The sequence below is a fragment of the Anser brachyrhynchus genome (genome assembly GCF_964034855.1).
Source record: "Anser brachyrhynchus genome assembly, contig: SCAFFOLD_532, whole genome shotgun sequence".
Taxonomy (NCBI): Eukaryota; Metazoa; Chordata; class Aves; order Anseriformes; family Anatidae; genus Anser; species Anser brachyrhynchus.
The window spans coordinates 1-23,397 of record NW_027663751.1 but is presented as its reverse complement, the minus strand read 5'-3'; the positions used below and the strand labels follow the sequence as shown (position 1 = coordinate 23,397).

The 23,397-nt window shown below is 59.6% G+C and overlaps 1 protein-coding gene and 1 long non-coding RNA gene across 12 annotated transcripts in view; one reads left to right on the top strand and one right to left on the bottom strand.

Annotated features, from left to right (window-relative positions):
- Positions 1-21,111, top strand: part of SMARCA4 (SWI/SNF related BAF chromatin remodeling complex subunit ATPase 4) — a 31,861-nt gene extending 10,750 nt beyond the window's left edge. Inside the window, exons 8-36 of one of the 9 annotated variants that reach the window (XM_080609024.1) lie at positions 724-850; positions 951-1,124; positions 1,840-2,013; positions 2,107-2,274; positions 2,515-2,562; positions 3,607-3,737; positions 4,284-4,341; positions 4,744-4,862; positions 5,046-5,196; positions 5,552-5,715; positions 5,850-5,916; positions 6,507-6,617; positions 7,885-8,127; positions 8,652-8,765; positions 8,986-9,093; positions 9,731-9,817; positions 10,343-10,389; positions 10,707-10,873; positions 14,913-15,076; positions 15,898-16,125; positions 16,347-16,445; positions 16,800-16,877; positions 17,796-18,023; positions 18,420-18,673; positions 19,028-19,136; positions 19,405-19,506; positions 19,606-19,738; positions 20,007-20,146; positions 20,742-21,111. In XM_080609024.1, coding sequence (XP_080465150.1) covers positions 724-850; positions 951-1,124; positions 1,840-2,013; positions 2,107-2,274; positions 2,515-2,562; positions 3,607-3,737; positions 4,284-4,341; positions 4,744-4,862; positions 5,046-5,196; positions 5,552-5,715; positions 5,850-5,916; positions 6,507-6,617; positions 7,885-8,127; positions 8,652-8,765; positions 8,986-9,093; positions 9,731-9,817; positions 10,343-10,389; positions 10,707-10,873; positions 14,913-15,076; positions 15,898-16,125; positions 16,347-16,445; positions 16,800-16,877; positions 17,796-18,023; positions 18,420-18,673; positions 19,028-19,136; positions 19,405-19,506; positions 19,606-19,738; positions 20,007-20,146; positions 20,742-20,774 — 3,826 coding nt within the window. In that variant the 3' untranslated portion in view covers positions 20,775-21,111. Of the gene's footprint in view, positions 1-723; positions 851-950; positions 1,125-1,839; positions 2,014-2,106; positions 2,275-2,511; positions 2,563-3,606; positions 3,738-4,283; positions 4,342-4,743; positions 4,863-5,045; positions 5,197-5,551; positions 5,716-5,849; positions 5,917-6,506; positions 6,618-7,884; positions 8,128-8,651; positions 8,766-8,985; positions 9,094-9,730; positions 9,818-10,342; positions 10,390-10,706; positions 10,874-14,912; positions 15,077-15,897; positions 16,126-16,346; positions 16,446-16,799; positions 16,878-16,956; positions 17,007-17,795; positions 18,024-18,419; positions 18,674-19,027; positions 19,137-19,404; positions 19,507-19,605; positions 19,739-20,006; positions 20,147-20,741 lie in introns of those variants that run through there. The other 8 variants (XM_080609025.1, XM_080609023.1, XM_080609022.1 and 5 more) reach the window with 8 other exon arrangements.
- Positions 11,525-14,903, bottom strand: LOC308186863. 3 transcript variants are annotated; one of them, XR_013944348.1, is made up of 3 exons: positions 13,897-14,903; positions 11,757-13,864; positions 11,525-11,724 (listed from the first exon to the last, which is right to left on the bottom strand). It is a non-coding gene; the product is annotated as an uncharacterized lncRNA (long non-coding RNA). The 3 variants fall into 3 exon arrangements; XR_013944349.1 differs by lacking the exon at positions 13,897-14,903 and having other exon boundaries at positions 11,757-13,294; positions 13,386-13,505; XR_013944350.1 differs by lacking the exon at positions 13,897-14,903 and having other exon boundaries at positions 11,757-13,294; positions 13,355-13,475.
- Positions 21,112-23,397: the final 2,286 nt, after the last annotated feature.

The following is a 23,397-nucleotide window of genomic DNA, read 5'->3' as shown; positions in this document are numbered from 1 at the left end:
ACCACGTTTTGGGGTTCCCAGGGAGCCCCACCACGTTTTGGGGTACCCAGGGAGCCCCACCACGTTTTGGGGTTTCCAGGGAGCTCCACCACATTTTAGGGTTCCCAGGGAGCCCTACGCCATGTTAGGGTTCCCAGGGAGCCCCACCAGGTTTTGGGGCTCCCAAGGAGCCCCACCAGGTTTTGGGGTTTCCAGAGCCCCACTACACGTTAGGGTTTCCAGGGAGCTCCACCACACGTTGGGGTTTCCAGAGGGCTCCCCCACGTTTTAGGGTTCCCAGGGAGCTCCCCCACGTTTTGGGGTTTCCAGGGAGCCCCACCACGTTTTGGGGTTTCTAGAGCTCCACCACATTTTAGGGTTTCCAGGGAGCTCCACCACGTTTTAGGGTTTCCAGAGCTCCACGCCATGTTAGGGTTTCCAGAGGGGTCCACCATGTTTTAGGGTTTCCAGGGAGCTCCACCACACGTTGGGGTTTCCAGAGGGGTCCACCAAATGTTAGGGTTCCCAGGGAGCCCCACCACGTTTTAGGGTTTCCAGGGAGCCCCACCACATTTTAGGATAGACCCCAAGCATCCCCTCTGGGGCCTCTCCGTCTCACCCGAGATAAAGCCCCAATAAATCAGAGTCGTGTCCGCCAGCCTCGTCAGGAGAGGCCTAAAAGCGCGTGCCCGAGGTCGCTTCGCTGCCCCGTGCCCCTAAATCCCGTCTCGTTCCCCCCCGCAGGCTGCAGGCTCGCATCGCTCACCGGATCCAGGAGCTGGAAAACCTTCCCGGCTCCCTGGCCGGCGACCTGAGAACCAAAGCGACCATCGAGCTCAAAGCGCTGCGGCTGCTCAACTTCCAGAGACAGGTACGTGGTCTGCCAGGGGGGGACCGGCTGCGAGGGGGAGCCGGGAGCCGATTCCCCTTAAAAAAAACAACAAAAAAAACCCAATCTTCCTCCCCAAAAGCTGCGTCAGGAAGTGGTGGTGTGCATGCGGCGGGACACGGCCCTGGAGACGGCCCTGAACGCCAAGGCCTACAAGCGCAGCAAGCGGCAGTCGCTGCGCGAGGCTCGCATCACCGAGAAGCTGGAGAAGCAGCAGAAGATCGAGCAGGAGCGGAAGCGGCGCCAGAAGCACCAGGTGGGGCCCGGCGCCTTCCGCGGGCGCCGCGCCGGGGGGGGCCGGGTGCCCGGAGTGCACCGGGAGGGGTATTTTACACGGAATCGAAGGGGTTGGAAGGGACCTCGGAAGATCTTCGGGTCCAGCCCCCCTGCCAAAGCGGGTTCCCTGGAGCAGGCTGCCCAGGGAGGCATCCGGATGGGCCTGGGATATCTCCAGAGAAGGAGACCCCAAAACCTCCCCGGGCAGCCTGTCCCAGCGCTCCGTCACCCCCACCGGGAAGAAGTTCTTCTGCGTGTTGGTGCGGAACTTCCCGGGCTCCGTTTTGTGGCCGTTGCCCCTTGTCCCGTCCCCACAGAGCACTGAAAAGAGGTTGGCCAAATCCCTCTGCCTCCCACACCTCCGGTATTTATCCACGTCGATGAGATCCCCCCTCAGTCTTCTCCGGGCTGACCAGCCCCAGGTCTCTCGGCCTTTCCCCACAGGGAAGGTGCTCCAGGCCCCGTGTCATCTTTGTGGCCCTCCACTGGACCCTTTTAGGGAAATAAAATTCAGGGAAAATAAAGTTTTAGGGCATTCCCTCCCTTTTTTTTTAAGGGGATTGCGCCAAAAAGAGGAAGATTTCTAGTAAATATTAGAGGAATCGGCCTCGCTAAGCGCGCGGCGTCGGACCGACGGCTTCAGAGGACTCGATGCGCCTCTCTCAACGCTCCCGTTGTTGTTCCTCTCCCCGCAGGAATACCTCAACAGCATCCTCCAGCACGCCAAGGACTTCAAGGAGTACCACCGCTCCGTCACGGGCAAGATCCAGAAGCTCACCAAGGCGGTGGCCACCTACCACGCCAACACCGAGCGCGAGCAGAAGAAGGAGAACGAGAGGATCGAGAAGGAGCGGATGCGCCGCTTGATGGTGAGGCTCTGCCGGGGAGCGCTCTGGGGGGGGGAGGAACCCCCCCGCGGGCTCCTCCGGGCGGCGGGGCGCTGAATCCCTGCCCTTCCCCAGGCTGAGGATGAGGAGGGGTACCGCAAGCTGATCGACCAGAAGAAGGACAAGCGGCTGGCCTACCTGCTGCAGCAGACGGACGAGTACGTGGCCAACCTGACGGAGCTGGTGCGGCAGCACAAGGCCGCCCAGGTGGCCAAGGAGAAGAAGAAGAAGAAGAAGAAGAAGGTGAGCTGGCAGGGAGGCGAGCGCCGGCGGGGTCGGGCTGAAGCAGGGGGCGTTTGGGGCAGGAATTCAGCTCCAAACCGCGCTGCGGCTGAGCCGCCCTGGCTCCGCGTGCTCGCCTTCCCCCCTTCTCTGCTCGCACCGGGGCGGCCGCACGACCCCCGTGGGTGTTGGGGGCTCCGGTTCCGTTGCTCCCCCCCGTGCCAGGTCGCTAACGGCCGTCTCCCTCTTCTCTTCCAGAAGGCAGAGAACGCAGAAGGGCAGACCCCCGCCATCGGGCCGGACGGCGAGGTGAGCCCGGGGACTCGCTCCTCGCTCTGCCAGGCGCGGGATCCAGCACCCCTGGATCCTCCCGGTGCTGGGAGCCGGCTGCGGCGCCCGGGCGGGCGGCCGAACCGGGGCTTCCCGAAACAAAACGCGCGCCAGGATGGACAGAGAGAGAGCCCTCTGACCGCCTCCGACATAAATCAGCCCTAACAGGGCGGCGCAGAGCTGTGGGGCAGGCTCTGACCCTGCTGGAGGGGAGGGCGGGTCGGTTTTTAGGGCGTCTGGGAGCGTGGTGTCCCCCCCGGGGGAGCTGCGGCTGGCCAGCTGGGGTTAGGATCCACGCCGCCTCGCTCTGCCCCAAAACGTGGGGGGCTTCTTGTCCCCGCTGCGCTCGGGGTCCTGCCTGCGTGCCCCCCACGGGCTGAAGGTTCCCCCCGGGCCTGCGCGGTGGGGATGAACGCACGCGAAATCGCAGAGCACGCTCGGGTGAAGCCGTAAAAACACCTCCAAGGGATTCGTAGCTCGGCGCAACACCCGGGGCGGAAAATGGGACTTGAAATGGGACGTGCTGAGGACTTGGCAAAATCCCTTGTGAGCAGCGGGGCTCCTCTTTGAGATTTTGAACGAAATGATCCTGCGGCAGGGCTTCTCTTTGAGTTTTTGAAGGAAATAGCCCTGCAGCCGGGCTTTCCTTTGGCATTTTGAAGAAAATGGTCCTGCAGCAGGGCTCCTCTTTGAGATTTTTGAACTAAATGGTCCCGCAGCAGGGCTTTCCTTTAACGCTTCGAATGAATCGGTCCCGGGGGAACGATGCCTGGCGTCTGGAGGCGCCTCCCCACGTGGGGATGGGTTTTGCAAACCGATTTTGAAACGATCCGCGTGCCGAACGCGGTCAGCCTTCCAGCTCTGCCTGCTCCTGGCGGAAGCCGTGTTCGACCCGCTCCGTTGCCCAGCCGCGGCGGTGCCGTAGCGGGCTCGCTCGGAGCAGCGGACGAAGGAAACGCCGGCTCTGCTCCGGGGCAGGAAAATAACAGCAGCCTCACCTTTTATTTTTTTTTGCTTCCTCAGCCTCTGGACGAGACGAGCCAGATGAGCGACCTCCCCGTGAAAGTGATCCACGTGGAGAGCGGCAAGATCCTCACCGGCACCGATGCCCCCAAAGCGGGGCAGCTGGAGGCCTGGCTGGAAATGAACCCCGGGTGAGTCCCGGGGGGGGGTTAATTTGGGGGCGGCGCGGCCCCGAATTCACACTGGGGTTTGTGGTTTCGTCCCCCCCCTGCCCCGTGGGCTCTTGGGGTTGGGACCGGAGGCTTGGTGTGAGCCCAAAGCCCTGAGCTTGGGAACTGTGGGGAGCATCGGGGCTCTGGCCGGGAAGGGGGGGTCCCAAAGGGGCTCTGGCCAGGAAGGGGGGGTCCCAAAGGGGCTCCGGCCAGGAAGGGGGGGGTCCCAAAGGGGCTCCGGCCAGGAAGGGGGGGGTCCCAAAGGGGCTCCGGCCAGGAAGGGGGGGGTCCCAAAGGGGCTCAGTTGCTAAAATGAGGTGGGACGGTGGCGCGGGTGGTCCTGGGCACGCGCTGAGGGAGGAAAGAATGAAGGAATAAGCGTTTTGTTTAAAAAAATAAATAATAGGAATAACAAAAGCCAAGCCCTAACGCGAAGGTTTCCGGAACCGGGCTGGGCTCGTGCTTTGTGCGCAGTGCTGCTGGCAGCGGATTGGCAATGAAATATTAATATTTGTGTTTAATTAGGTATGAGGTAGCTCCGAGATCTGACAGCGAAGAAAGTGGGTCAGAGGAGGAGGAGGAGGTAAGGAGAAATGCCAGCAGCCCTTTGTGCTTTCGTATTTTAAATGTTCGGGGGAATCGGAAGCAGCTGTAGACGCAGCGTGCCACCCGGAGCTCGCCTCAAAAATCACCTTCCCGGCGTGGTTCCATGCCAGGCGGCTCAGACAAAGTTCCCTGATGAGTTTATTGGGGAACAAACTGAAAAAAATCTGTGGTTAAAATAAATAAATAACCAAACAAAAGACGGGCGGGTTCAGTCCGTCCGCCGCTGGCCTGTCTCTTATCAGCGGCTGCCCCCCCCCCCCGTTCTCGGTGGGTTCCCCACGCGGTTTTCAGGGCTGGAGGCTGCTCCCGCGGGGGGGTTCCTGCTGCCTGCACCCCCCCGGGGCAGCAGCCCGGTGCTCAGCACCCCGTGTCCCTGCAGGAGGAGGAGGAGGAGCAGCCGCAGCCCGCTCAGCCGGCGCTGCCCATGGAGGAGAAGAAGAAGATCCCCGACCCCGACAGCGACGACGTGTCGGAGGTGGACGCCCGGCACATTATCGAGTGAGCGTCGCCCCTCCGCGGGGCTCGGGGGTGGGACGGCGGCGGCTCCGATCCCAAATCCCTCCGTTAACGAGAGCTAATTTGGCCCGTGCTTGGGAAAATTCGCCTCCCCGGGGGATTTGTCACCCCCCCCTCTTCCCGTGGGGTCGCCGTCCTCATCTCGGCGCCTCTCCCCCTCCCTAGGAACGCCAAGCAGGACGTGGACGACGAGTACGGCGTGTCGCAGGCGCTGGCCAGGGGCCTGCAGTCCTACTACGCCGTGGCCCACGCCGTCACCGAGAGGGTGGACAAGCAGTCCACGCTGATGGTCAACGGCGTCCTCAAGCAGTACCAGGTGAGGTTCGGGGAGGTTTGGGGAGGTTTGGGGAGGAGGCGCCAAGGTTTGGGGTTGATTTTGGGCTCCGGGGAGGAGGAGGGGGAGCCGAGGGCAGAGCCGGCGCCCGTCCTTGGCGTCGAAATAATTCGCTGAAAACAAAGAACGTCAGCTCTCCTGCGCCCGCGGTGCTGAGAGGGGAGGAATTCGTCAGCGCCGGTGGTTTTAAATAATTTAATGAGATCCTTAATGGTGCTTGGGGAGCCCGGCTGCACGCTGAGGTGGAGGTGGGGGGCTCGGGCTGCTGGCACGTCCCTGCTGCGTCGCGTTGGGGTTTTTTTTCACCCCCTCTTCTCTCCTTTCCCGCCCCCCGCAGATCAAGGGCTTGGAGTGGCTGGTGTCCTTGTACAACAACAACCTGAACGGCATCCTGGCAGACGAGATGGGTCTGGGCAAAACGATCCAGACCATCGCTTTAATCACATACCTCATGGAGCACAAGCGGATCAACGGCCCCTTCCTCATCATAGTACCTCTCTCGTAAGCGCCCGTTCACCGCCCCGTCCCGGCCTGGCAGGCGCAGAAACCTGCTCCCGGGCCTCTGCCCTGTGACTTCCCCTCCTGTGAGGGCCGCTTTTTACCCTTCCTTTTTCCTTTTTTTTTTTTTCCTCCAGAACCCTGTCGAATTGGGCGTACGAGTTTGACAAATGGGCTCCTTCTGTGGTGAAGGTCTCCTACAAGGCAAGTAGAGGCTTTTGTTTTTGCGCCCGGCTGCTTTGTGAGGATTCCTCGGATGCCAGCGCGCGTTTTCCTCCCCAGCAGAACAACGCTGCCATTATCCAGAGGGATCGGGGACGCTTCCCCGGCGCTGAAAACGAAACCCCTATCTGGTTTTTGTTCCTTAATGCCAGAAGGCAGCCAGCTGCTGCTGGCTGCGCGGACGCTCCCGCCCGACCGCCCTTCTGCTACCGGAACGTCGTCCCACGTCGATAACAGCTTCTCCCACCACCTCCCTTTTTCCAGGACTTCGTGGCTCTCCCTTTTTCCAGGACTTCGTGGCTCTCCCTTTTTCCAGGACTTTGTGGCTCTCCCTTTTTCCAGGGCTTCGTGGCTCTCCCTTTTTCCAGGACTTCGTGGCTCTCCCCTTTTCCCAGGACTTCGTGGCTCTCCCCTTTTCCCAGGACTTCGTGGCTCTCCCTTTTCCCAGGACTTCGTGGCTCTCCCTTTTCCCAGGACTTCGTGGCTCTCCCTTTTCCCAGGACTTCGTGGCTCTCCCTTTTCCCAGGACACGGATCCTGCCTTAACATTTCTCTTGGAAATTCCCCCTGCAGGGCTCCCCGGCAGCAAGACGGGCGTTTGTACCTCAGCTCCGCAGCGGGAAATTCAACGTCCTGCTCACGACGTACGAGTACATCATCAAAGACAAGCACATCCTCGCCAAGGTGAGTCCTGGCAGCTCCCCCGCTGGGCGCTGGCGGGGCTGATTCTGCACCCTGCTGGTCTGTGTCCGGCAGAGCTTATGGCCTGAGTGGGACCCCAGATTTTTTTCCTTCCCTCCTGTTATCGCGTGGCAGGAGGAAAGGAGCTGCTCCTCACCCCGAGCAGCCCGAGAGTGGACACTGCATCCCCTGACACGGCAAACTGGCCTTTTTCTTATTAAAAAAAAAGAAAAAAAAGAAAAGAAAAAAAGGAAGTCACGGGACTTACAGTGACTATCTGTTAAAATCTGTACCGGATCGTCGCTGCGCTGCTGCCCCAGCTGAGTGCCAGAGGGCTTCTCCTGCACGTGGCAGCGAGCCGGAGGGTGACGCTGGAATGTTTTAGGCTCCCCCGGGGTTTGGAGAGTTGTGGCGTTTCAAGAGAACACAGACGATGCATCAGAACCTCAAATTAGGAGGTTTAAATACAGACAATGTGTCAGAACCTCAAATTAAGAGGTTTAATCTACAGACAGTGCATCAGAACCTCAAATTAAGAGGTTTAATCTACAGACAATGCATCAGAACCTCAAATTAAGAGGTTTAGTCTACAGACAATGTGTCAAAACCTCAAATTAGGAGGTTTAATGTACAGACAATGCGTCAGAACCTCAAATTAGGAGGTTTAATCTACAGACAATGCGTCAGAACCTCAAATTAGGAGGTTTAATGTACAGACAATGCGTCAGAACCTCAAATTAAGAGGTTTAATCTACAGACGATGTGTCAGAACCTCAGATTTACAGGTTTAACCCCTGATTTAGTTCTGCAGCACCAGGTGACCGGGGTCTGGCTTGTAAAAATGGTAAAAATTCACCAGTTTGTCAAACGTAACGGAGCCGAGGCGTCTTCCTTGCCTTGGCGAGGCTTTGAAGGGAGCTGTCATCTCTGTTCCCTCCTCCTTGTGAAGGGTTAAAGGAGGCTACGGGCCAAAAAGCCCGAGAAATACTGAAATCCCCCAAGCTGTTGTCCGTCTCTTGTCTTTTAGCCTTCTCCCTTTTTCCCCACTCCTTCCTTTTCCATCTCTGAGCCGGAGACGCAAAGCCCTGCTGCCGGGAGAGGTTTCCAGGCAGCAGCTAAGAGAATAAAGAGAAATTTGAGGGGGGTTTTTGTGGTCCTGGCTAGCTGCGACCGCTCCTGAAGGCCTTGGGGCCATTCTCCAGCCGCAGCCGGAGCTCGGCGGAGCTGCAGCGGCCCCGATCCGCTCGCTCACGCTCCTGCCGTCCCGCAGATCCGCTGGAAGTACATGATCGTGGACGAGGGCCACAGGATGAAGAACCACCACTGCAAGCTCACCCAGGTCCTCAACACGCACTACGTGGCCCCGCGCCGCCTGCTGCTGACGGGCACCCCGCTGCAGAACAAGCTCCCGGAGCTCTGGGCCCTGCTCAACTTCCTCCTGCCGACCATCTTCAAGAGCTGCAGCACCTTCGAGCAGTGGTTCAACGCCCCCTTTGCCATGACGGGGGAGAAGGTGCGGGCGTTGCGCCCGGTTCTTTTTTTTATAACCGCTCCCAGAGCCTCTTGCTTCCCACTCCCAAGTGTCCCGCTGTAAATTGGGGGGGTTTTGGGGAGGGGGTTCGGTGGTGGGCTAAGCACTGAGCGTTAATCGGGTGCTCGAGGAGCTGCCTGGGTCCCGGCAGCACGGATCTGAGTGGCGAGGCCGCTTTCAGTGCTGCTGCCTCGCCGCCTTGGAGGCGACTCCTCCTGAATCGCGGCAGCTTTCGGCAGGGCAGGCTATCAGACGGCCAGGGGGAGAGGAGAGGAGCGGGCTGAAACTGGGAGCAAAACCCCCACAGGGGGGGCTCGGACCCCCAGGAGATTCCCAGTACAGCACGTGCGGAGCGGTTCCTCGCTTCGCCCCGACCCCGGGGCTCATGCAGCCTTCGAGGAGCTGTGGGGGGGGATTTCACGGGGCGCTGAGTGACGCTTTCTGTTCTGAGGAGGGGGATTTCGCGGGTCCCTGAGTGACGCTTTCTGTTCTGGCTCGCGGCGCAGGTGGACCTGAACGAAGAGGAAACCATCCTGATCATCAGGCGCTTACACAAAGTGCTGCGCCCCTTCCTGCTGCGAAGGCTGAAGAAGGAAGTGGAAGCTCAGCTGCCCGAGAAGGTAACTGCCCTCCTCCTCCTCCTCCTCCTCTCTGCCAGTGCGAGCGGTTTCTTCACCTCCACAAGGAGTTTGGGCTGGGTTAACTCACCCCATGCAGCGGTTTGGGTGACTTGGGGTTGCCCCCAGGCTCCCGAAGCGGGTGGCTCGGTGCCGGGGCGCGGAGGGATTCGGCGTCCCGCTGCGCCTCGCGGGGCTGACGGCCTCTCCTCGCTCCTTGCAGGTGGAGTACGTGATCAAGTGCGACATGTCGGCCCTGCAGAGGGTGCTCTACAGGCACATGCAGGCCAAGGGCGTGCTCCTCACCGACGGCTCCGAGAAGGACAAAAAGGTTTGCCCGGGTTCCTCCGCTGCTGGAAAGGGGCTGGCGAAATGCCCCGGGGATGAGGGCAGCCCCTCTGCGTGCCCGCTGTCCCCGAGGACAGCAGGAGGCGCCTTCATCAGGAATTTAGGGATTCCTGAGCACAGCAGGAGGCCCCTTTGTCAGGAATTTAGGGATTCCTGAGCGGCTCGCCGGGCTGAATTTGGCCCATCGTGAGCTCCTCGCGCTGCCAGCAGCGTCCCGAGGGTGCGCTGGGCACGGTGCTGCGCCTGCTGCCTGCCAGGACACCCGCAGCGGCCACCGACAGGCTCTCAGCCAGCCAAGTGGCAATTCCCTGCAAAGAAACGAATAAAAAAAGACCCTTTGGTCTGAACCAAAAGCTGAAGGCGAAAAATTCCTTCTCCTTCCACTCACCTCTTCAGCTCTCTGCTCCCCTCGAGCCGCCGGCTCTTCAGCAGCCTTTGCTCCTTGGGTTCCTCGAGGGGACTTCAATATTTGTCCTAAAACCTTGAGTTTCGCCTCGTGCTGATGGGGAGAGCGGTGCCAAAACCTCGGGGCTGGGAGCTCTGAGTGCTCCAGGGGGCTCCTCCCGGCCACGTGGATGGGCAGAACCCCGAAATTCACTTGGGTTTCCCTCTTGGCGCAGGGTAAAGGCGGGACAAAAACCTTGATGAACACCATCATGCAGCTGAGGAAGATCTGCAACCACCCCTACATGTTCCAGCACATCGAGGTAAAGCGGTGCCCGGCGGGCAGTGGTCGTACGCTGGGGGGACTCGCAGGAACTGCTCTGCCCCTGCCAAATCGGCCGGGCGGTGCGAGGAGCAGAGGAGCGCACGGCTCTGTCGCCGTGTCGGGACAGGGCACCGAAATCCTCGGCGTAGGGCCCGGCTGCTCGGCAGCCACGCGGCGCTGGGCAGGTTCAGGTTCCCTTCAGGACGTTTTGCGCCACCCAAAACAATCCAAATTCATTCAGATGAGCTCACTGAAGCAGTATCGCCTAAAACCAGTGAGCTGGGGGGGGCCAGGCTGAGCCCTCTGGATCAGACTCCCCATGCTGTGAGGGTGCTGCTGCTGTCTGACACCACGCGGAGCTCTTCACATCGCCCCGGTCCCGCACATTTTGTGCGTGGGACCCGAGCCGTCAGCAATCCTCCAGGCCCCGAGGGCCGGTTCTCTTTTAGGGCAGCTCCAGGACCGTGGATTTCTCATTTATCTGTGTGCCAGGCTGGTTTCTGACTTTGCTTTCCGTTTGCAGGAATCCTTTTCCGAGCACTTGGGGTTCACTGGAGGTATCGTGCAAGGGTAAGTGCGCTTTTCTCGAGTCCCAGCAGAGGGATTTGTGGCTCACCAGCGCGATCAGGGATCTCGCAGCGCTGATAACCCTCAGGGGAGGAGGAGGAGGAGGAGGAGGTTTTAGTACTGAGCGGGCTTCTGGCGAGGAGGCCGATGCCCCGAGCTGGCAGCGAGGAAGAAAAACGCGGGCAGTGCCCTCAGCAACACGCTTTAACGTCTGGTCAGCCCCACCGTGGCCAGGCAGCGGGGCTCGGTGGTCTCCGTAGTCCCTTCCGCCTCAACTGCTCTGTTCCACGTCCTCATTCCCATCTTCTCTTCCCTCCCAGACTGGATTTGTACCGTGCCTCGGGCAAATTTGAGCTCCTAGACAGAATCCTCCCCAAGCTGCGAGCCACCAACCACAAGGTGCTGCTCTTCTGCCAGATGACCTCCCTCATGACCATCATGGAAGATTATTTTGCTTACCGTGGATTCAAATACCTCAGGCTGGACGGTGAGTGCCTCCGCCCCGCGGGGCCGGCAGCTGCCCCCGGTGCTTGACGTTAAACCTCTCGCGCGGGGCCGAGCAGCGAGGTGAGCGGGGACAGAGGTAAGGTGACAGCCGGGCCATCTTCCAGCAGCCCGAGGAGGAGAGAAACGGCGTGCCGTAAAGCAGTAAACCTTGCTGAAAGGGCGCAGAGTAAAGAATATACGTCCTTAAGGGGCGTAGGATATAGAATATACGTCCTTAAAGGGCGTAGGATAAAGTATATATGTCCTTAAAGGGCATAGGATACAGAATAAATGTCCTTAAAGGACGTAGGATAAAGTATATACGTCCTTAAAGGGCGCAGAATACAGAATAAACGTCCGTAAAGGGCGCAAAATAAAAAATAGATGTCCGAAAAGGGCGTAGGCTAAAGAACAAACACCCTTAAAGGGTGTAGGATACAAAATAAACGTCCTTAAGGGGCACAGAATAAAGAATAAACGTCCTTAAGGGGCGCAGAATAAAGAATAAACCTTGCTTAAGGGGCATAGAATAAGGAATAAACCTCCCTTAAAGGGTGTAGGATAAAGAATAAGCTTTCCTTAAAAGGTGTAGAATAAATAATAAATGTCCTTAAAGGGCATAAAATGAAGAATAAACCTTCCTTAAAGGGTGTGAGTGTAAAGAATAAGCCTTCTTTAAAGGGCGCAGAATAAAGAAGAAACCTTCCTTAAAAGGTGTAGGATAAACGTCCTTCAAGGGCGCAGAATAAAGAAGAAACGTCCTTCAAGGGCGCAGAATAAGGAAGAAACGTCCTTCAAGGGCGCAGAATAAGGAAGAAACCTTCCTTAAAGGGCGCAGAATAAGGCAGAAACCTTCCTTAAAGGGCGCAGAATAAGGCATAAACGTCCTTAAAGGGCGCAGAATAAGGCATAAATGTCCTTAAAGGGCGCAGAATGAAGAATAAACCTTCCTTAAAAGGCATGGGATAAGGAATAAACCTTCCTTAAGGGGTGTAGGATAAAGAATAAGCCTTCCTTTGAAAGGTGTAAAATAAATAAACCTTCCTTAAAGGTTGTAGGAAAAAGAATAAATGTCCTTAAAGGGCATAAAATGAAGATAAACTTTCCTTAAAGGGTGCAGAGTAAAGAAGAAACCTTCTTTAAAGGGCGCAGAATAAAGAAGAAACCTCCTTTTAAAGGTGTAGGATAAATGTCCTTCAAGGGCGCAGAATAAGGAATAAATGTCCTTCAAGGGCGTAGAATGAAGAATAAATGCCCTTCAAGGGTGTAGAATGAAGAAGAAACCTTCTTTAAAGGACGTAGAATAAGGAATAAATGCCCTTAAAGGGTGCAGAATAAGGTATAAACGTCCTTAAAGGGCGTAGAATAAATAAGTCTCCGTTAAAGAGCGTAAAATAAAGAATAAACCTTCCTTAAGGGGCATGGGATAAGGAATAAACCTTCCGTAAGGGGTATAGGATAAAGAATAAGCCTTCCTTAAAAGGTGTAAAATAAATAAACCTCCTTAAAGGTTGTAGGAAAAAGAATAAATGTCCTTAAAGGGCATAAAATGAAGATAAACTTTCCTTAAAGGGTGCAGAGTAAAGAAGAAACCTTCTTTAAAGGGCGCAGAATAAAGAAGAAACCTTCTTTAAAAGGTGTAGGATAAATGTCCTTCAAGGGCGTAGAATAAGGAATAAATGTCCTTCAAGGGCGTAGAATAAGGAATAAACGTCCTTCAAGGGCGTAGAATAAGGAATAAACGTCCTTCAAGGGCGTAGAATAAGGAATAAATGCCCTTCAAGGGCGTAGAATAAGGAATAAATGCCCTTCAAGGGCGTAGAATAAGGAATAAATGCCCTTCAAGGGCGTAGAATGAAGAAGAAACCTTCTTTAAAGGACGTAGAATAAGGAATAAATGCCCTTAAAGGGTGCAGAATAAGGTATAAACGTCCTTAAAGGGCGTAGAATAAGGCATAAATGTCCTTAAAGGCTGTCGAATAAGGAATAAACGTCCTTAAAGGGCGTAGAATAAATAAGTCTCCGTTAAAGAGCGTAAAATAAAGAATAAACCTTCCTTAAGGGGCATGGGATAAGGAATAAACCTTCCGTAAGGGGCGTAGGATAAAGAATAAGCCTTCCTTAAAAGGTGTAAAATAAATAAACCCTCCTTAAAGGTTGTAGGAAAAAGAATAAATGTCCTTAAAGGGCATAAAATGAAGAATAAACTTTCCTTAAAGGGTGTAGAGTAAAGAAGAAACCACCTTTAAAGGGTGCAGAATTAAGAAGAAACGTTCTTTAAAAGGTGTAGGATAAATGTCCTTAAAGGGCGCAGAATAAGGAATAAATGTCCTTCAAGGGCGTAGAATGAAGAATAAACGTCCTTCAAGGGCGTAGAATGAAGAATAAACGTCCTTCAAGGGCGTAGAATGAAGAATAAATGCTCTTCAAGGGCGTAGAATAAGGAATAAATGCCTTAAAGGGTGCAGAATAAGGTATAAACGTCCTTAAAGGGCGTAGAATAAGGAATAAACGTCCTTAAAGGCCGTAGAATAAGGAATAAACGTCCTTAAAGGGCGCAGAATAAGGAATAAACGTCCTTTAAGGATGTCCTTAAAGGATGCAGAATAAAGAAGAAACGTCCTTAAAGGGCGTTGGATAAAGAAGAAACCGACCTTAAGGGGCGCAGAATAAGGCATAAACGTCCGTAAGGGGCGCAGAATAAATAATAAACGTCCGTAAGGGGCGCAGAATAAATAATAAACGTCCGTAAGGGGCGCAGAATAAATAATAAACGTCCGTAAGGGGCGCAGAATAAATAATAAACGTCCGTAAGGGGCGCAGAATAAATAATAAACCTTTCTGCAGGGGCGCGGGATGAGGCAGTGGCTGTCGGAGGGCAGGTGAGGAGCGCAGCCTTGGGCTTGGCACCTTCCAGCTCCCGCTTCTCAGCTCCACGTAGCTCTTAATTAATGCTGGCGGGCTGAGAGCTGCCGTGATGGGCGGCCGGAGCCTCGTTAGCGGTGTAAGGCTGGTGGCCGGAGCCTCGTTACTGGTGTAAGAATCACAGAATTGTAGGGGTTGGAAGGGACCTCGAAAGATCATCGGGTCCAACGCCCAAAGGGGGTAAGGCTGGTGGCCGGAGCCTCGTTACTGGTGTAAGGCTGGGTGGCCGCTTTTAACCTCGTTAGCCCCGTGATGGGACACGAGCGGAGCTCCAGGCTTCGTGCGGGGGCACAGCTCGGCCGAACGGCCCAGCAGAAAAGTCAAATCAAGTCACCGTGGGAGCAGAGCACGGAATTCCTGTAAAGGTGCCCGCGCGTGGCACCGCCGAGGCGCGGGCGGACCCAAAAACCTCTCCCAGCCAAGAGTGGCGCCGACTTTTTAAAAGCCGGCCTTCCGAAAACCATCCAACGGGGCAAGCGAAGCCCAAAACGAGACTGAAGCCCTTCCTTAAACCGAGGTTTTTTTTCCTTCCCTGACCTCAGTCTCTCGGATCCAATTCCTCCTTTAAGCCCCCCGTTTACTGACCCCCGGCCCCAGAGGGGCGTCAGGGCAGCGTCCTGCTGGCGTCACCCGGCCCTTTCTGTCCCCAGCGGGGCCGTAACTCGCCCCGGCACCGAGCGGGGAAGTCGCCGAGGTCTCTGTAGCCGTTAACCCCAACCGGCACGAGCGTGGCGTTTATTTCTGGCTCCCTTTGATGCTTGAGCTCCTCTCGCACCCCCCCCGGGCCCCTACATGGAGCCTCGTGCGATTTATTCCTCCGACGGGGGCGTTTGGGTGGGCACGGGCTGGCAGAGACCCTCGCCTAGCGCGGCCTTGCAGCCGCTGCCCCGAGCTCTGGGAGATGCGATGCGCCCGGGGCCGCCCCGGACACCGCGCTGCTCCTGCTCCAGCCGCTCGTCTCCCTTCTTCCCCGTCCCCGGAGCCTTTCTACCGCAAGCAGCCTCGAGCCGAGCGCGCCCAGCAGCCTTTCACAGGCAGCCCCCGGCCCGTCCCCACCGCCTCGAGGTGTCTCCGTGGCGTCCCGGGCAGGAGTAACCCTTCCTCTCTGTTTTTAGGAACCACTAAAGCCGAAGACCGCGGCATGTTGTTAAAGACTTTCAATGAGCCAGGCTCTGAGTACTTCATTTTTTTGCTCAGCACCCGGGCCGGCGGGCTGGGTCTGAACCTCCAGTCCGCAGATACTGTGATTATCTTTGACAGCGACTGGAACCCTCACCAGGTAAAAACCCAACCAAAAAAACAAACAAACAAACAAACAAACAAAAACCACCACAAAACCAAACCAAAAAGCCAAGCAAGCGCACAAAAAGCCGGATGGAGAAGACGGCTCCGGCCGCGCCGTTCCCGTGCGTGCCTCGAAGAGCTCCTCGCTCGCTGCCGAGCCTGGAGAGAAGCGCAGCCGCGCTGGCAGCCTCGGGACGAAGACCCCCCCCCCAGCCTCTGCTCCTCCTGCGCCCAAAACGCTGCCCTTCTGTCCGCCCGCCGCCCCCGGCACGAGAGCCAGCAGCAGCGGGGGCTTTGCCACAACCCGGCCCCTTCGCCCTCCCGGGGCTCGCTTCTGGCGGGGGAGGCCGGAGAGAAGCCGAGAGCCCGGCGCTGGCAGCGACGCCCAAAGGCTCCGCCAGCAGCGGAGGTCGGAGACCCCCCCCTCCCCACCTCCTCCCAGCCCGCGGTGCGTTAAAGCACCAAAACCCCCCCCGTCCTCCATGCCCGGCGCTGGTGGAAGCCCCCAGGCGAGCTCCTGCTGACCGACGGCCTCTGAGAGGCGGGGAGCAGGCCCCCTACCCCCCCAAAAAAAATATTCTGGCCGCCGTTCTCGGCGCGCGCTCGGTCCCCTAAGGAGAGCGCTCTCGTCCCTCCGCGCCGGTCCCGGCGAGTAACCGAAATTCCCTGCGAGCCCAACGCAGCCCTCAGGACCCGCGGGGAGCGGCGTCGCGCAGCCCCGGCCCACGCCGCGTTGTCGAGGACAAACCCGTTGCGCGTCCCGCCGGGCGCTGCCTTAGAACCCCCTCAGCAACCGATGCGCCCTGTCCCCGGCAGGACCTGCAGGCGCAGGACCGAGCGCACCGCATCGGGCAGCAGAACGAGGTGCGCGTCCTCCGGCTCTGCACCGTCAACAGCGTGGAGGAGAAGATCCTCGCCGCCGCCAAGTACAAGCTGAACGTCGACCAGAAGGTTATCCAAGCCGGCATGTTTGACCAGAAGTCCTCGAGCCACGAGCGAAGAGCCTTCCTCCAGGCTATCCTGGAGCACGAGGAGCAGGACGAGGTAAGGGGCAGCAGCGGCCGCTTCCTGCTACTCCAGAGCGCGATTGAGCGACCGTGCGGCTGGCTTTGCTCCACTGCTCTGCGCGTCCTCGAGGCCAAGGGCGCGGGGGCTAGAAGGAAGGCGCATGAACACTTGTTGCTAGTTGAAGGGAGTTTTTTGAGCGTCGGTGAAAGGTGCCGGATTGACAGCCCTGGAGACTGAAGTCCTCTATTTATCCACAGAACAGATACAGCGCGGGCAGCGGCAGTGGCAGTGCAAGCTTCCCCCACACTGCCTCAACCCTGTGCCTGAACGCTGAGTTGGAGGAACCACCTCTAAAGGTGAGAGGGGTTGTTCAGTCTCCACGCCCATTCAATCCTCGGCCTTGCTGCTGAGACTGCCAACGCACGTGCCAGCTCCGACGGTGGTCTTTGCACCGTGGAATTACCCGCCCGCTAGAAACCGGACTGAGGCCGCCCAAAAAAAAATAAATAAATAAATAAAAAATAAATAAATAAGAATAAAACATAAAAAAAAAAATAAATTAAAAACACGTCTCTTGACGGGCAACCCAACACGCGTCGGATGGTGACGATGCTCGGCGCTGTGCTCCGAGCGCACGACCCCGCCGCGGCGCCGTTCTCGTCGCTGAGCCGGGGCTTTTTTTTTCCCCCCCCCCCCCGCCGTCTTTGCAGGAGGAAGACGAGGTCCCCGACGACGAAACGGTCAACCAGATGATCGCGCGGCACGAGGAGGAGTTTGACCTTTTCATGGTGAGCATGGCCCCGGCTGCGCAGGAGGAGTGGTGCCCGCTGTTCTCCCGAGTAGCAGCTAAAACGGTCTCTCTAACAGAAATCAGCCGCGAGTGCTTAACGGAGCCGTGACTCGTTCGAGTTCATCAGGTAAAACAAAACTGTGGAGCAGGGGCTCACGGGCAGGACGCTCCCGGCTCCGGTAAGGGACCAGGCTCGGGGCGGCGGCGCCCCCCCTCCCCTCCGGGACGGTGGGGCCGGGAGGTTCCAGCAGCGCTGCCCCCTCTCGCCCGCGGGGCACGAACCCCCCGGTGCTGAGCAAAAAGCCGGTTCCGGCCCCAAAATAGCCCTGGCACCCCCAGGAGGAGGGGGAAAGAGGAGCGCTGTAAAAGAGGAGAGGCTCCTCGTTCCTCGAGGGCGAGGGACGGGCACGGCAAGCGAGGACCAGGGAGGACTACAGCTCTCCCGAACGGCACTGGGAATGGCAAAGCGTTAATTAGAACGGCGGCGTTAATGGCAGAGCGTTAATTAGAGCCGGATATTTGCTGCCCGTGCCCTGTCTGAAGTCACAGCCCCGTTAACTCCCGGCGCTGACGCCCGCGCCCCGTGCCCGACGCCGGCCTGGAGTCCTTCAGGGACTCGGCAGCAGAGAAGGGCGAGCTTCGCAGCCCTGCAGCTAACGAGCTCCATCCGCTAATTAATTACTGCCCCCCTCTCCCCCCGACCGGGCCGTATGCCTGCCCTCATTCCAGCAGTCTCTACTGAGCTGCAGCGAGCCGGCGGCCACCGAAATGTTTTCCGCTCCTGCCGGCGGCTCTCCCCACCCGGCCCCGTGCTCCCCCGAGGCCGTGCCGTGGCCCCCCAGGAGGATTTAGGGCCGCAGCAGCCCCCCCCCGGAGCCCGGCGGCAGCCCCCCAGCTCACCCCCGTCTCGTTGCAGCGCATGGACCTGGACCGCCGGCGGGAGGAGGCGCGCAACCCCAAGCGCAAGCCGCGGCTGATGGAGGAGGACGAGCTGCCCTCGTGGATCATCAAGGACGACGCCGAGGTGGAGAGGTTAACGTGCGAGGAGGAGGAGGAAAAAATGTTCGGGCGAGGCTCCCGGCACCGCAAGGAGGTGGACTACAGCGACTCGCTGACGGAGAAGCAGTGGCTCAAGGTATACATGGTACAGCACCCTTCTCCGTTGGCCTCCTCAGCCCCGTGCTCGCGTCCGTCCGTCCGTCTGTCTGGGGGTGCCGGCGTTCCCAGCACGCGCTCGCGGGCGCTGCCGAGGCGGGCGCCCCGTTAAAATGCCCTCGGGCGGCCCCGTCCGCGGCGGGGAGGTGGCGCCGGAACCGCGCCGGCCTCTCCCCAGCCTCGTTTCCTCCCCAAATATCCCACAAATATCTGAACTCGGTGACCCCCCCGCCGTAACGAGGGGACCGTCACACACCCGGAGCCGCCCGGGAGCCGCGCGCAGCCCCCCGAGACCGAGTTGGGGCTTTGGGTTTGGGCAGGGAGGGCAGCTCAGGGAGGTCTGGGGGCCTCCGTGCTAGCGGCTCCCGCGTTGCTCCCCGGGCAGGCGATCGAGGAGGGCACGCTGGAGGAGATCGAGGAGGAGGTGCGCCAGAAGAAGTCCTCCCGCAAGCGCAAGCGGGACACGGACGTGGGCTCCGCCACCCCCACCACCAGCACCCGCAGCCGGGACAAGGACGAGGAGAGCAAGAAGCAGAAGAAGCGCGGCCGGCCGCCGGCCGAGAAGCTCTCCCCGAACCCGCCCAACCTCACCAAAAAGATGAAGAAGATCGTGGACGCCGTCATCAAGTACAAGGACAGGTAGGAGAGGGGAGGGAGAAGCGGGGGGGCCCGAGCGCTTTCGACGCGGGGACTGCAGCGCGCGGCCCCGACGCCGGGCACGCCGCCCAACCGCCGGGCACGCCGCCCGTGCCATCCCCCTCGGGGTGGCCGCCGAGGTCGGCGGGGCGTTGGGAAGCTCAAAAACCCAAAGCTGCTTGCCAAATGCCGCGCGTGGCCGGCCAGCGGTGGAAGCAGCTCCCTCGGGCGGGCTGGGAATGAGCAGTTGGCTAATTAATTAATTAGGCAGCTGAGGGCGCGTGGCGCGGCGCGGGCGGCTCCGTCGCGCGGGTCGCGGGGTGCTCCCGTTGACGCGCCGTCCCTCTTGCCGTGCAGCAGCAGTGGCCGCCAGCTCAGCGAGGTCTTCATCCAGCTCCCCTCCCGCAAGGAGCTGCCCGAGTACTACGAGCTCATCCGCAAGCCGGTCGACTTCAAGAAAATCAAGGTATAAAAAAAATAAATAAATTTAAAAAAAAAATCCCGGCTCCTCGCGGGGGGGTACGGGTGAAATGGGGGGCACCGGGGGGAGGTTTCGGGGCTCCGAGGGGAGGTTTTGGGGCACCGGGAGGGTTTTAGGGCTCCATGGGGAGGTTTTGGGGCGCCATGGGGAGGTTTTGGGGCACCGAGGGGAGGTTTTGGGGCACCGAGGGGAGGTTTTGGGGGCACGGAGAGGAGGTTTGAGGGGGCCTGACCCCGTTTTTCCGCCCCCGCAGGAGCGCATCCGCAACCACAAGTACCGCAGCCTGAACGACCTGGAGAAGGACGTGATGCTGCTGTGCCAGAACGCGCAGACCTTCAACCTCGAGGGCTCCCTGGTAAGGCCACGCCGCCACCGGGGCCGTGGGGTGGGACCGGGACGCTGGGGGGGTCTCGGGGCGTCCCCCTCCTCACCCTCCCGCCGTCCCCCCCCCCAGATTTACGAGGACTCCATCGTGCTGCAGTCCGTCTTCACCAGCGTGAGGCAGAAAATCGAGAAGGAGGAGGAGAGCGAAGGTGAGGACAGTGAGGAGGAGGAGGAAGGCGAAGAGGAAGGATCTGAATCAGAGGGTGAGTCCCCCCCAGCAGCGGGGGTCGGGGGGTGGTGGAATGAGGGGGTGGGGGGGGGAACGGCCCCGAACCTCCTCCCTCCCGCCGGGCAGGGCCGTGGCGGCGTGCCCGGGGGAAGCGCACGCTGCCCGCACCCTGCCCCGGGACAGCGGGGACGACGGGAGCCGGGACGGGGGCACCGGGATGTGGGGAGGGGGGGGACTGGGGGGGACTGGGGGAGCCCCCGCGTGGGTCCTGGTGTGACGGCGGCTCCCCCTTCCCCCCGCAGCCCGGTCCGTGAAGGTGAAAATCAAACTGGGGCGGAAGGAGAAGGCGCAGGAGCGGCTCAAGGGCCGCAGGCGCACCAGCCGCGGCTCCCGCGCCAAGCCCGTGGTGAGCGACGACGACAGCGAGGAGGAGCAGGAGGAGGTGAGGCCCCCAAAAAACGCCCTCTTTTTTCCCCAAAAAATGCCCTCTCTTTCTCCCCTAGCCCCCTCTTTTTCCCCAAAAATGCCCTCTTTTTTTCCCAAAACACTCTCTTTCTCCCCCCAGCCCCCTCTTTTTCCCCCAAAACGCCCTCTTTTTCTCCCAAAATGCCCTCTTTCTCCCCCCAGCCCCCTCTTTTTCTCCCAAAACGCCTTCTTTTTCTCCCAAAACGCCCTTTTTCTCCCAAAATGCCCTCTTTCTCCCCCCAGCCCCCTCTTTTTCCCCAAAAAATGCCCTCTTTTTCTCCCAAAATGCCCTCTTTCTCCCCCAAAATGCCCTCTTTTTTTCCCAAAACACCCTCTTTCTCCCCCCAGCCCCCTTTCTCCCCCAAAATGCCCTCTTTCTCCCCCAAAATGCCCTCTTTCTCCCCCAAAATGCCGTCTTTTTCTCCCCAAACGCCCTCTTTCTCCCCCCACCCCCCTCTTTTTCTCCCAAAACGCCCTCTTTCGCCCCCCAAGCCCCCTCTTTCTCCCCCAAACCCCCTTCTTCTCCCCCAACCCCCCCCATCCAGCCCTAACCTCCTCTCTTCCCCCCGCAGGATCGCTCCGGCAGCGGCACCGAAGACGACTGAACCCCCCTCCCACGGCCCCGTCCCCCCTTAGCTCTAACGGGTAGCAACGCCGTAGTCCCAGCCTCGAGTAACCTGTCCGAAAAATCCCATATTTATACCGCCGAGAGATGTAGGACCGTCCGCGTCCCGCCGCGCCCCGGCCTCGGTAGCCTTCGTAACAGCATTAACTGTTCACAGGGAGCGCTCGCTCCCCGGTTTTTCCTCTTTTCCGCCCCATTTTCAGCAGCGGTACTGTTTTCGGTGGCTCGCTGGAGGTCGCGGCTCGTGGCCGCCCGCCGCCGGCCGCGCGTGTCGATGTCACTGGATTTCGAGCAGTAATAAATTAAACGAGACGGAACCGCTGCGCGCCTCCGCTGCGTCCTGCCGCGGGTGGGGAGTTGGGGGGGGGATGGAGGGTGGTGCTTGGGGTGGGATTTACCCCCATTTGGGTGGGATTTACCCCCATCTGGGGGGGATTTTCCCCCTTTGGGGGGGATTTTCCCTCTTTAGAGGGATATTTACCCCCTTTAGGGGAAGGAATTGACACCTTCAGGGGCATTTACCCCCTTTGGGGGGGCATTCCCCCACTTCAGGGGGATATTTACCCCCTTTGGGGAAAGGAATTTACCCCCTTCAGGTGGATTTACACCTTCAGGGGCATTTACCCCCTTTGGAGGAGGATTTACCCTCTTGGGGGCGGGTTACACTCTTTTGGGGGAGGATTTACCCTTTTTAGGGGTACTTGCACCCCCTTTGGGGGAGGACTTACTACTTCGGGGGAGGGATTTACCCCCCTTTGGGGGAGAATTTACCCTCTTTAGGGGGATTTAGCGCCTTTGGGAAAGGATTTACCCCCCCTGGGGGAAGACTTACCCCCCTTTGGGGAGGGATTTGCCCTCTTTAGGGGGATTTACACCCTTTAGGGGGAGGATTTCTCCTCCTTTAGGGGAGACTTACCCCCTTCCGGGGAGGACTTTGCCCCTTTAAGGGGTTTTACCCCCTTTGGGGGGAGGATTTACCCCACCTGGGGGGATTTACCCCCTTTGTGGGGCTCCTGCTGGGTGTGGGGCTGGCTTCCAGCATAGCTTTATCTCAAGGGGGGGGGTGCAAAGCACCCCAAAAGGGGACAGAAACATCCCAAAAAGGGACAAAACCACCCCATAAAGGGATGAAAACTTCCTAAAAGGAGATGAAAACACACCAAAAGGGAACGAAAACACCACAAAAGGGAAGTAAACACCCCAAAAAGAGATAAAAACACCTCAAAAGTGGCCAAAACCACCCCAAAATCGTGTGCTGCGGGCGGCGGTGGGCGGGCAGCGGTTCATTGAGCGGTGCCGGGGGGGAATCCGGCCGCCGAGCGTGGAAAAGGGAAGGGGGCCGGGGGGGACCCCGGTGGGGGGACGGGGACGGGGCTCTGTCCGTGTCCGTCTGTCCGTATCCACCCGTGTCCGTCCGTATCCTTCCATGTCCGTCTGTCCGTACCCGTGTCCGTCCGTCCGCGGAGGCCGGGCGGGGGAAGAGTTAAGGCGCCGATGTCACATCGTGCGGTCGGGCGCTCCTCCTCCTCGCATGATGTGGAGCAGTTTTGAAAATCACCCCATGCTCAAACCCCTCCCCTGCGCCGGGGCGAGAGCGAAGGGCGGCAGCGCACGGCCCCGGCCGGCATCGTCGGCGTCACCGTCGCCGCCGTCGTCGGTGTCGTCGTCGTCTGGGGGCTCCCGTCGTGCCCGGTGCCTCGCGGCGAGGCCGCAGCGTGGCGGGCGGCAGCATGGCATGCGCGTGGGCGCTGCTCGGTGGCGCGCTGCTGGTGATGCTCGCAGGTAAGGGGCTTCGCCGGGCGGGGACCGAGGTGCCGGGGCGCGGTGCTGGCCGGTGCGGGGTGTGGTGGTGCCCGGTGCCGGTGGTGCCCGGTGCCGGCGGTGCCAGGGCACGGTGGTAGCTGGTGCCGGTGGTGCCGGGACATGGTGGTTGCCCGGTGGCGGTGGTGGTCCCGGGGTACGGTGGTGCTGGGGTGCGGTGGTAGCTGGTGCCGGGGCACGGGTGGTGGCCGGTGGTGGCGGTGGCCGGTGCCGGTGGGTGCCAGGACATGGCGGTACCCGGTGCCGGTGGTGCCCGGTGCCATTGGTGCCCAGTGCTGGGGGACGATGGTGCTCGGTGGTGCTGGGACGCGGTGGTGCCTGGTGCCGGGACGCGGTGGTGCCCGGTGCTGGGGGACGATGGTGCCCGGTGGTGGTGGTGGTGCCAGGACGCGGTGGTGCCCGGTGCCGGCTCCACCGGTGATGGGAGACGAGGGGAGGCTTTGGGGGGGGTATAGGGGGGGCTTGGGTGAGGCTGGCGTGGGGCTGGGGGGGGTCCTCGGGGGACTTGGGGAGCGCTGAGGGGGTGCTGAGGGGCTCCCCGGGGCATTTAGGGGCTCCCCGGGGTGCTGGGGGGATCCTGGGGGTGCCGGTGGGGGGTCCCGGGATGCTGTGGGAGGTCCCTGGGGGTGCTGGGGGGGGGTCTCAAGGTGCTGGGGGGGTCCTGGGAGTGCTGGGGGGGGGTCCCGAGAGTCTGAGGGGGGGGTCCCGGGGTGCTGGGGAGGAACCTGGGGGTGCTTAGGAGGGTCCCGGGGGTGCTGAGGGGGGGTCCCAAGGTGCTGGGG